The sequence below is a fragment of the Pterocles gutturalis genome, unplaced genomic scaffold (genome assembly GCF_000699245.1).
Source record: "Pterocles gutturalis isolate BGI_N339 unplaced genomic scaffold, ASM69924v1 scaffold11569, whole genome shotgun sequence".
Taxonomy (NCBI): domain Eukaryota; kingdom Metazoa; phylum Chordata; class Aves; order Pterocliformes; family Pteroclidae; genus Pterocles; species Pterocles gutturalis.
Window position 1 is genome coordinate 2,118 of NW_010135813.1, and position 12,469 is coordinate 14,586.

The 12,469-nt window shown below is 38.0% G+C and overlaps 1 protein-coding gene across 1 annotated transcript in view; it reads left to right on the plus strand.

Moving 5' to 3' along the window:
• Positions 1–309: 309 nt before the first annotated feature.
• The window catches only part of MEGF10 (multiple EGF-like-domains 10), a gene marked incomplete at its 5' end in the record, with an annotated part of 70,021 nt that continues 57,861 nt past the window's right edge, over positions 310–12,469 (plus strand). The window contains 3 exons of the mRNA XM_010082048.1: positions 310–411; positions 1,796–1,896; positions 9,437–9,529. Of these exons, the coding sequence (XP_010080350.1) occupies positions 310–411; positions 1,796–1,896; positions 9,437–9,529 (296 nt within the window). The remainder of the gene's footprint in view (positions 412–1,795; positions 1,897–9,436; positions 9,530–12,469) is intronic.

Below are 12,469 nucleotides of genomic sequence, written 5' to 3' on the forward strand. Positions count from 1 at the left end.
CTTTTATTTAAATGTCTAGTAGTAATATTTAATGAAATATATTACATAGTAGAGTCATGGTGGCTCTCCACATATATATTTTTCTTTGTTTGGTGGAAGAAAAACCTTTTAATTAATATCTCCTGTTTTATAAAATTAGCTGGTTCATGTTTTACCTAAACTTGAACTTTCTGTGAGTTTTTATTGCACGTGAGTATTTTGTTATACTTATTGCTTTCTACACCAGGTTTCTGTAAAAGACTTATTTAAATCAGACTGTTGCTATAAAAGACTTGCTTGATCACCTGTCTTCTCTCTCTCTCTCCCCAGTTATTCAGTTACAGTCCAAGAGTCATATCCACATCCTTTTGATCAAATTTACTACACCAGTTGTACTGACATCCTAAACTGGTTTAAGTGCACACGACACAGGTGACGTATCATTGTTAATATTGTCAAGCTGCTGATATTGTAGATATTTTGTGTCTTTCAAAATCAAGCATAATATGTAGGCTATTTTGGCTATAGTGACTAGTCTGTCTAATTGCTGTGGTCTGTGTCAACTGGAAAATGCTTGTCCAAGCAATGTCACATACGTTTTATTGGCAGGTGTGTCATCCCATAGAGTGCTAACAGAAAATGAACAGGTTGGGAAAAAGTGTGCAATGCACAAAATTAAATTTCCCAGACCCTGCGAGGTGTATCTGTTCAGAAATGTCATGACAGACCCCTTGCTGCTTGCAACCTTATGTTCAGGGGAAAGTTTATGCTACTTGAAAGGAAAAGAAAATGATTTGTTAAAGGAAACTACTTGTACTTGCAGAAAGTAAGCAAGGAGTGAATGATTAAAAACTGGTGACAGCTGGAAAAAGCATTTTTCTCAGAGGAATATGCTCATAAGTATGAACCATCAGCAGTGGCAAAGGCTCCCTGGGGCACAGCAGTTGGAGGAGACAGGTCAGGACAGATAGGATGTAAAAAGCAGATACTTAGTTCAAAGAGAGATTACACTTTCTTTACCTGTGATGCCATTTATATACAAGCAGTTCTTTTCTGGGAGTTCAGGCTGTCAGGTGTTGTGGGGGTCTGTTTAGTGCTTGGGAGAGTAGGTGGTCAGCAGCCAGGAGAGCTTGGGGGGGAAGATTTATGGACATGGTGAGGAGCAGAGAGGAGAGAGTGGTGGGAGAGCCCACTTCTGATATATACTGCTTGCATGTGTCAGGAGGAAGCTATATTTTCTGCAGTTCTTGCCGGGTTTATATGCTGATTTCTCTGTGTGCTGCTCACGACTGCCCTGCAGGGCTGTGTTTGGCAAAACACAGCCTCCCCCCTGGCCAGAGGTATGCAGCACTGCCAGCTGCTCAGGAGGTCTGAGCTGCCCCTTGAGGTCCCCATTCTTGCCTTAACCAGAATTTTTCTTCTCTGCCCCTAGAAAACTGACTTACCCTTGGGAAGATGATCTCCAGAAGTCTTTCCTTTGGAAACTGATAGCTGTAATGATCCAGCAAACTGCTTTGTATTGCCAGCCTTTAGCCTCCATAGGGGATGCTGATGGAAAGGCAGTGATGCTCTAGTTGGCATATTAGTTAAGTAGTCAAAACCCTTAACTTTTTTTCCTGGACACCCATGGACATAAGACTTGTTGAGGAACCACTAGGACTCTTTAACTCAGCAACAGATAAATCACAGTCTCTTTGAGCTTTTTTCTCTCCTCTTACTGATACCTGAATGTTTTTTTTAAAATGTGTAAGAGTATGTATTGTTTTTTTTCCTGAACCATGAATAGTATGTAACAACCACTCATTCTTTTCTTTAGGATCAGTTACCGTACTGCCTACAGACATGGTGAAAAAACAATGTATAGGCGTAAATCGCAGTGCTGCCCTGGATTTTATGAAAGCAGGGAAATGTGTGTCCGTAAGTTTAGCTTCTTTTTGCTTTGAAATTCCATATGTTTATCACAATGCTAGTTTGACTCCCCTTTGATGGGCGACTTGTGGAGTTTGAGTTATGGGGGCTCAGTTATTCATCAGTGGTGCATGTGCAGCTCTCATTGAGGTCAATTGGTGTTGTGCATATGCAAATGACAGGATAATTGGATCTCAGATGTCTTAAGTAACCAACCTTGATGTGATTCTAACTAATGATCATATGGAAAATGCACACCACAAGTGTCAGTGCTTTTTCCAACACAGTAAATAAATACGAGGTTCAAAACCAAAAGGGAAATAAAAGGTTTTTCTCCTTAGTGTGGGCCCCAGCTGATGCCTATGCTTAGCTGCTCTTGCAGATGCACAGATCTGTAACAACTGTTTGAAGGCAGCAGCACCACTTTTTCAGGTGGCACATGCTCCTGTTGCCACATCTCCCTAAGTCTAAAGAGAGAAGAGCTGTGTCCAGAGGCTGGCAGTCACCATGGCTCAGCTCTCAATTTTTCTCTTTTGTATGGCCTTATGCAGATCTATGAAGCTCCAGTTCTTAAAATGGTATTCATTCAAGAGCCTAGTGGAATGGCAGAATGAAAACAGAGGAGGTGTTAATCCAGATCCCTGGAAGTGTGTGGTTAGTAGTTTAACATAGAGTTGTTTGAAGTCATACAGCAGGTTGGGTAGCTAGATGCTTGTGTTGGCAGGACTGACAGCAAGGAACTTGTGGTAGCTAAGCAATTGTGAAGGATAGCATATCCTTCAAGAGGGGCAAATGCATAAGTCTAAAAATGAGATTAATTCAATAGTATTTCAGATTATTTGTCCCTGTGAATGCACATGTGCAGCACAGACTGCAATGTAAGTTTTCCAGAAGTCAGGGAACCAAGTCTCTTAATCTTTTAATTTCTTTGAAAAACTGGGCTCATCAGGGCAGTTCTTCATCTGTAATGTCATTTGTGATGTTGACCTGTGCAAAGAGAAAGAAAGGGCATGCGTCATAGTGGAAAACAGCTGTAACCATTCCTTGATTGTGCTTCAGCTCTTCTAATAATGAGAGGCTTAAAAACCTGCAGAACCTTAAAGAACAATGTCAGAGGGACAGCATAGCTGATTTTTTCTGGAAATGTGGGGCCTTGTAAGAGCAGACTGGTGAAGGGCTGGAGCCTCTAGGCTGTAGGGGCTGCCCTTGGGCTTGCCATCCAGTTTTTCAACAGGCAACTGATTGGCAAGCCCTGCCAAGAGAAAAAAGTGAAAAGCTCAGCTTATTGGGAAGGCCACAGCATGTGAGCTTTTTTGGCAGCTGCTTTGGCTCCTCTTGTGTGAAGCTCGGCATGAAGTCCCCAAGTCCAACCCCAACTCATCTGATCTGCATGGGGAACCCGCCAGCACGCTCCCAGCACCCTGGAGTGGGACCTGGACTGAGTCATGTGTGAAAGGCTGGCTCTGTAACAGCATGTTTTCCGCCTAACTCTCTAAGACACACTGCTTTACCTGGTGGCTTTTTCTGAGATGAGAATGAGAAAAATGGAGATATATTCATTGCTTTATTGTCTGCCTTATGACTATAATGACAGTGGTTAAGCACAGAACCTTGTGCTTATGGAGAAGCTTGTCAAGGAAAACATTCTGCAAAATAATGGATAACAAGAGATTTACCAGTGCCACTGGATTTTGAAACTCCATTTAGGAGACAGCAGTGTGGTGGATGAGTCTTTGCTCTTTACTGATAAACAAGAGTCTGAAAATAAATATTAATATGTAACTTAAATTTATTTTTTCAATACAAATGCAAAATAGTTTCTTAACTTGTGCCTTTCTGCTTGTTGTGAGGTACATACTGGAGGTGACTAACAGGATTTATTTGTATCCCTGCAAAATTGTGCCCTGTGAATGTCATAACACATCACACTATCCTCGTGTATATTTTGTTTTACAGCAGTTCCTGGAATTCGAAAAAGAAGCAGTCAGATCTTTGATTTAAAGTGTTTTGTGCACATGAAAAAGCAAGGTCAAAATGATAATTTAAAAAAAAAACTTAAAAAAAAAGGGGATCTACCTGAGGTCAGATTGCCATTTTTTTAAACATTTTTGGCTTTAACGTGTATTTGGCTTTTAATGTGACTTATAAGAACCAATTTCTAATGACATTTGGTTATTTTTCAGCACATATGAATGATCATGTTTAATTTTTTGATTAAGTAGTACACTTTTTGAAGTATATAACAGTTTGACTGATCACATGAGAAGTGCAATGATGACTGTCTTATGTGACTACAGCTTTTATGTAGCTATAGTATATGTAGTAAATTCATTTTATATTCACATAGTAATACCCAGAACCTAGTAAATTCAGATCACATTGAATGTATTAATTTTTTACTGTTACTACCTAAAAAGATGCCAATATTGAAGCAATTTTGGAATGCCTCAGACTTCAAATTATGTCAAAATAAAGATCCTTCAGTGGAGCTAACTTTGCGTTTATTTGATTCTGGAATTCTGGAATGACCCTGGAAGGCATTGAGAGACCTTCAGTCCTCATGATCATAAGTTAGAGCTGAGGATTCAGGGCAAAGGAGGAGCTCAGTAGTTAATAGAAAGCAGCAAGTATTTAATGCTTTCTATTTTTTCAGACAGCTTTCTTTGTAGTGAACTTGTACATACTAGAGTAAGGATGCGTGCATACGCTGTGAAGATACTAGTCATACAGTTTAACTTGGAAAGCAAGTATCATGCTGTCAGCTGAGATCAAATGGTAAAAGATAGCGATATGGGGAGGACTCTTCTCCGGTGTCATTGTGGCAGAAATATCATTGGCAGAAATCCAGTACACAATATTTTTCTCCAAGAAAATGGAGACCATGTTGGAAAACACACATGCACCTCCCCCCTTTTCCTTATGCGAAGATAGAAGAGAATCAAAGCCATTTGAAGTGCTGCTAATATCTCCCTTTATGCTGTTGCTGCTCTGCAGTGTGCACAGCATTTCTATCAGGGTAGTTTTATTTTCCGTGCAGTATGTACTCTTTTTTACTTAGTGGAGGAAGTACAATGCTTCTAAAAGCCTAAAATATTTGTGGTGCTGTTGGAGTTCTTTTGTTTGTTTGTTTGTTCCTTTATTTGACTTCTCAGTTTAGAAAGCTCAATTAGAAAATCTACTGGTAGATGATTTTGGTCTGATTCAGCACTTCAGTGCATACAGTGATGAACTGAAATCTTGTGACTTCCTTTTAAAAATAGCAATTAGGAATCTACACTGTGAATACTCACCAGTCACTGTTCCCCTAGAGGTAGTACTTACTAGTGGTAGGGCCACTTCACTGTCTACAGAAGGAAGAGAATTGTCATTGCATGAAGAATTGCAAGAATGTGCCAGCCTCATGTTGCTAAAGTCTGAAAATGTTGTATTTGCAAAGGAAAAGAATGACTAACAGCCAGAGAAAAGCACTGGCTGAAAGTTAACTGGGTTTCTTTTTTAGTCTTTTGGAGTCTGCTCTGGACTGATGAATTTGAATTCGTCTTAGGATACAAGATTTCTGTGGAATTGTGACTCTAACTTCCATATTTGTTCCTGATAACTTTCAGTAGGTGACACTTGTGTAATATTTTCACTTTTTGCTGAAAATTCCTTTTGTGTTTTATCTTTGGATTCAGTAGATATATTATTTATGGAATATATATATATATATATGGAAAATCTATAAGCAGGCCTTTTTTGTTACTCACATGGAAATTTTTGTTTTGTTTGTTCTCTCTAAATTAAAAATAACTGTTGTACTGTAAACTGTCTAAACTTTTAACATCAGATAATGCAATACACAGCTGTCTAAGTGTCATTTATGGTGACTTATAATGAAATAACTTCATGGCACTTTCTTAATCATGGAGAGCAGATTCATAAAATGCAATTCAGAAATTTCAAGTCTTATTATGTTCCACTCTTCACATATGCTCTAGTTCAGAAGTGGAAGCGGAAGTTGTATGAAGCACAGGAGTTACTCCACTCAGCTGCAAGCAGGTATAGCAGTGGAGGAGCAATCTGCCTTTGCACAGCAGGGGGTCTGTGGGAGCCCATCACCGTATAAGTAGGCTTTCAATTGCAATCTCCTCTTGAGCTGGAGCACCATCTCCCTCTCTTCATTGATATGAGACACGTGATCAGTGTTTGTAAGTGGCAACTTGACCTAAAATTGTATTATACATTCTATGCCTCTATCACGGCTCCCTTAACCCTCCTGGTAGGAGCTCCCCTCCTGAAGCTGTGGTGCTAAGGCAGGTCTGTGAGCACGTTGGCCAAGCCCTTGTCTCAAATTGCTTTCAGCTTGCTGTAATAATGGTGTTGATGGCTTGTGGGGGTTACACATGTCTTTACACATTGATTTAGTTTTCTGAGCTTCCTCAGCAGGGCATGTTCATTCAGCTGGTTACAGAAATACCAGTGCCTGCAACTGAGGTGGGAGCAGAGCTCAAGCATCCTCGTGGCCTTGTGTCCAGGGGATGGGGCAGCTCCTCCCATGGTATGGAAAGGGCTGCTACAGGGAAGTGTACATGCAGCAGCAGCTACTTTATAGATACTTCAAGCTGGCTAATACTCTATAATCAGAAAGAGCAAATCTACCTTTTGTTTTTTTAAGAAAACGAAAGGATATAATCCACTGAAATAGCCTCTTGGACAAGGCAAGATCTTAGAGAAGATTTTGGAAGAAACAATAAGACATAGAAGAAGAGGGGAAATAAGATGTAAAAGGAAATATGCAGCAGTAAGATCAGATTGCTTTTCATATGATAATTTATTTTTCCTTTAAAAAAGAAGAATACCTGACTTACGCAATTTACTGCTGCCAGTGAATTTTTGGTACTTCTTTACACTGCTTGGTATCAGAAAGACTTCATGTTAAGTTTTTTGCCTGCTCTTGCACATAAGTATTTTCTTATATCATGCCCAACAATTCCATAGAAAACTAAGAGAAAATAGTTTCTCTGTCACTGATATCATTCGTGTGTTTTATCTTGTTCAAGGGCCTGTCAAGTCGTCCTCACCTTACACTTTTTTGTAGGTCATGTAGTAAATTTTGGTTTTCTTTCCTCCATGTTCAGTGCAATAATTTTTTTACAGATGCTGTCTTTTAGGGATGTTTACTAGGATTCAGTTGACAAGAATCAGTTAGCTCATAAGGTGCCTAGAGAATAACTTATTTTGGTTACAAAATAGGTTTTTATGTATATTCAGTTTGTAGAAAGAAATCATTCTTTGATCAGATACATTTTAGGTCATTATATTTTTTTAAAAAAGGAAACATTGGATATCTTTCATTCTTCTGTATATCTTGAACATTTTTTGAACCATTATTTGTTTTACTTTAGCTTCTTCAAAGCAAAGAATTACATGTGTTTGATTTACATTCTACTACTGGAAAATTGAAACACCACTTCAGTGGCTGAAGAGAAGCTACTGTTGGTTTATGCTTTTGTGGCTAAGAAAAGAATACACCTCTAACTTGCGAGATGTCTCTGTGTTGTATACACCCAAAGTTTCATCTGTTGTACATTTGCTCTAAGACAACTGTTTTATTATTGGAAGTAATTGGTTAGCGCCAGTATTTGCGCAGCGCCATAGCATATGCTGTTATATAGGGTCTGTAGGAAGGAGCTACACATTCAGCATACCGTAAGGGGCAGTGGAAGGCGATTCTCTCTACCTCCTGCTGGGTCCAGTTTCTTGCAACATTTTGATTTTTGTATTTTTTTCCATCTGTCTCACAGAGTATGCAATGGAATTTTGCTTTATTATTTTTTAATAATTTAATTTATTATTGCCTTAGTGCTCAGGAATTTGGGTTAATTATGTTAGTATTCACTAAGTTATTCATACATGTGCACATGCAGAGATGTGTGTGTGTACAGCTACTGTCTGTTGTCTTATGGTTTACAGGTAAGAATTTTCACACATTTGTTTTAGGGAGAGCTTCAATGCCCAAGGCAGCACTTGCTAGTCAAGAATCTTCAAAGATACAAGTAATTCCTGCCTAGCTTTAAAACCAATGGAAATTGTGATGTATTTCTTAGAGGCATTATTTTAACAATAAATGAATTGAGAACAATGAAATAGCTTTGTATTAATATCTTGTATTATCTAATGTTTAAAAATTTATATTCTCCCTGTTGATTTCTAATGAAGATCATTTTAATGCACATCTGAAAAGTAGATTTAGAAATAAAAGTTGAGAATTAAAATTCAAGGCTGTAAAAATATGCAATTAATGTCTGAGATCCCAGATAACCAAAGATTTTAATGTGATTGATCTCTGTGTGGTGTTCCTTTTTCTTGGCCACACAAAATACGAAGATGACCACTGTGCTTCAGCATGTTTAATTAAGAAAAAACCAGGACATTTTGCAAGCATTTTTCCTAATTACTATAGTGCATTTTCAATCCATTTGGAACTGAAATGACTCACATGTAGTCCCATCAAATTTCTTGTAAACACCAACTTTGTCTTATTCCCATCGTTCACCTTGAATTCACTGGTATACCAATCAGATTTCTGACATAGTTTCTCTGGAAATGTTTGTACAAAGAAAATTCTCATCGTGTGCACATGTTTTGACTTTTATTGTTGGTCAAACAAGTAAAAAGTATTACAGTGTATATATTTTGGAAAGTTAAGGGTATTTCATGATGAATACGATGCCAGGAAACTGTTGCTGATTGCAGATTCTTCTTCCTCTTTAGTGTGTTGCATTCTGAGTCAGTTACATCGATGTGCTGGTTATTAAAGCCATTTCAAGTTTTTCTTAAAAAATAAAAGCTCTGTTTCAAAGTAAGTGTTAACTGTAGAAACACATGCTTGCAAGTTATAAAAAAAAAAAAAAAAGAAAGAAAGAAAAATTTCAAGCAGCTCTGCTTAGCACTTAGAATAAAGGTTGCAGTGATTCATAGCATTTATAACTCATGCCTTACCGTAATCATTATTAATGTTTTGTTCTATTTCATTTGAACTGTGCAACCATTCAGAAAAATCAACATTAAAATACTGATGTGTTGCAAATCGTACTTTATCCAGGCTGTTGCAAGAGATCCCCTCTTTTTACATGTGCAGAAATTTGCCTCTTTTTCTTAGTGTGAGAGTTTACTTCAGAGAAGTATGGTTGAGGTTGGAAGTGACCTGTGGAAGTCAACTTGTCCAACTTCCCTGCTCAGACAGGGCCACCTAGAGCCTCTTGCCCAGGACCACGTTCAGATGAATTTCCAACCTGTATCATACTGTGGTTCTTTTTTCATTAAATGTGGACAATTTTCTCTTTGTCAAATGCAAAGCTATTTAAGTAGCACCACAATAGTTTTAGTTGAAGCCTTCAAACTTAGGAGAAATAGAAGAGAGTGAAGTAAGAACATTTATTTTGAAGAGCTGACATCAAACATACAATGCACTGATGTTTATTTTGCTTTTAAAATGTAGAAAATTTTCCCTACTGCTAGGACCTCTTCTTTACTACTTTTTTTTTTTTTTTATTTCCTTCTCTGACAGCTCATTGTGCTGATAAATGTGTCCACGGTCGCTGTATTGCTCCGAACACCTGTCAGTGTGAGCCTGGCTGGGGAGGACCCAACTGCTCTAGTGGTGAGTTTTCACCTGCTTCTGCCTGTCTTGTGCTCTTTCCAAAGTTTTGTCCTCTCTTTTGGGAAGATTACAACCGATCCTATGCTTGGGCTCCGGCTTTCTGGTCAAGGGAGTTGTTTTGAGTTATCAGGTTACTCTGCGTAACCTGGTTTTTCTTAATTTGCTTGCAAACAAAGTCACTCTGTAGCAGGTCTAAATGTGATGAGCTATTTTATGCTCAGAAACAGGCCGGGTAACACAGAACTCAGTATCTGGAGCAAAGTAGATAAAATTGTATTTTAACTATAAGAAAATCTCTCTTTTTTTTTCCTAATGCTCAAAGAATGATGGTGCAGGGTCATGTTTAAAAGCTGTGAGCGAAGCCTTCCTCACAACCCTATCCTCCTTGTTCACTCTGACACTGACTTGTCCTTTTTTTCCCTCACTCTGTTCCCCTCTTGCATTATTAGTTGCTCCCCGTCTGCTCAGTCTCTTTCTATTTTACTCTCACTTACTAGTCATGTTCCTCCAACTCGCTTGTCCTTCCTCTTTGCCATGAGAGTGCACGCAGGCAACGAGGGGAGCAAAAGAGGAGTTATAGAGGCAGCAGACAGGGGCAGGTTGGCACCTTTCTGCTTGGTGTGTGGGTGCAATCACATGCAACCCAGCAAGCAGGTGGTCACACTTAATAAAGAAATTGTGAAGATCAAGGCCATCACACGCCTTATACAAGAACACAGCACAACGTCAAAAAAACACAAAGTGAAGCAGTGAAATAATATCAGTTCATGACCTTTTTGGTACCTGCTGTTTTCTAGACTCTTTGAGCATAAAACCAGGCACTGCAGGCTTCAGTGAGGCAATAAGGTCTGGGCAGAGGGCAGAAACCCCGCAGTGACAGGGCTGACGTGTTTGTGCACTGTCACTTCCTCTGTCAAAGGTAATTTTTTGTGCAAACCATGAATTATTATTTTTTCTTCCCTTTGCCTGAAACATAGTTTCTCAGAATAAGTCTTGATTTTTTTTATTCATTATAATTTGTTATTTATTCTATCTTTCTGTTCCCCTTTGTAAGGTCTTTGGAAATGTAGTGTTTAGGCTAACATTACAACCATATACTTAGTTACAATCAAGTTCGAAGTGGGTCACTCCTAGGGACTGTTCACTTGAAAGGATCATATTTTAGTCAACAATAAAAAAATATGTCTATAATTTAAACATAAAATACTAACACCATATAAAATACTAATTCCTAAACCAGAGCTTGATGTTTTGCAAAGATATTATGCTGCTAGTTTACTTAGGGGAATCCTATAAAAATAACAAATTTGAAAAACCTATATCATCAGCAGGACAAAAATAATATGGTTGTATTTTCACTTCCATTTTTTTCTGCTTAACAAAAACAGGGAAATGTTATTTTTTTGCAAACTAGGTGCTATAGTGACTCTGTATCTGGAAATGATCTGTTGTTCAGGCAGCATATTTTGTGAAATTTCAGAGAAAGAGAGAGAGTGAATAAAAATAATGAATAATAAATTACATGAGGAAAGACTTAACAATTTTAAATTATTACGTTTGTTGTATAGTCTTTGTATATAGTTACATGTGATTCTTTTCATGAAGAGCACTAAAGAAACACCAAGTTTTGCATAAGGCATAAAGCTGAAAGTTAGCAAGGCAATGTTACTGTGATACTGATCTTCACCTAGTATGCTGAATTGTCAAAAGAAATTTTCAAAAAATATTTTCTTTCTTTCTCAAACCCTTATGTATTGAGGTCTTCTGTAACTAATCAAATGTGCAGAAGAATTGTGTATCAGTAGGCAACATAGAATGGGGAGATATTATTTATTTATTGAGATTTTGAAGTTCAAAACTTGCTGAAAGGGCACTTTAGATGAGACAGGAACCTCTAAATCTGTCTTTGGAAATAATCCTTCCTCTTGCAGGATTTTCTGGAGTCTGTTTCCCTTACCTGTCTGGTATAATTCATTTTGCATACAAAGTGCAGCCCTTTTCTTCTGCTTCTTCCTCAGTTGGTTGCCTTTGATTGCTTGTCACAGTAGCCTCAACAGCAAAAATACTTTCTGGTGTGCATACACAAGCAGCCAAAGCTGAAAGAGCCGTTGTTTGTGTACCTTTGAACAGTGTGATCTCTGGAGAGGTTGGTGATTCTCTAAAGACTTCTGCATGACGTTAGAGCTAACTGCAACTGCTGAAATTTGTTTTGGATCACTAGTTAGTGTAGCCCTAGGAGAAGTGGGGTAGGCTGAGGAAGAGGATATTTTTGTGCATGAGCTACAGTGACATCTGTTTTGAAAGTAATCACGTTACATGTGGACAAACTTAAGAAAGATGTTACTTTCACCAGACTGTCCTTCTGAGTTTAAGTGTTGCTGTTGATTGCTAGCTGTGTGTGATTTCCTTATCTGTGTGTCTGAGAGCTACAGTGCAGATCACAAATTGAAGAGCAGTGAATAGTGTTGGAAAGACAGTAAGCTACAGGGTTTTAGTTCTCTGGCACTGAGTTTTATTGTTGCTTGCCCTACATAGGAGATCTTGGTATTTTGCCTATATTTTCTGCAGTAATCAACTAACTGTATTAATTTTAGTATGACAGGTACAAAGAGATAAAACAAGGAGTTTTTTTAAATAATAGTTATGTTGATATAGCAAGCTATTAATTCAAGAAAACTACATGCAGATTGCCATACTGTAATAATGTCTATACTATAAACATTTTAGCTATGTAACTATTTAACTGAATAATGGAGAAGGAAAAATGATTACGAGACAGGCCAGTATTTTTGTAAAGCTCAGGAATTTAATGGTTACTGGTGACCAAATAAAATACTCTGACTGAAAAGGAGAGATTGTTCTTAAAGTGTGAGATATCAGGCAAACTTCCAGATTTAGTAATCTGTTCATTTTCGTGGACACAAACATGTCAGAAGCAAC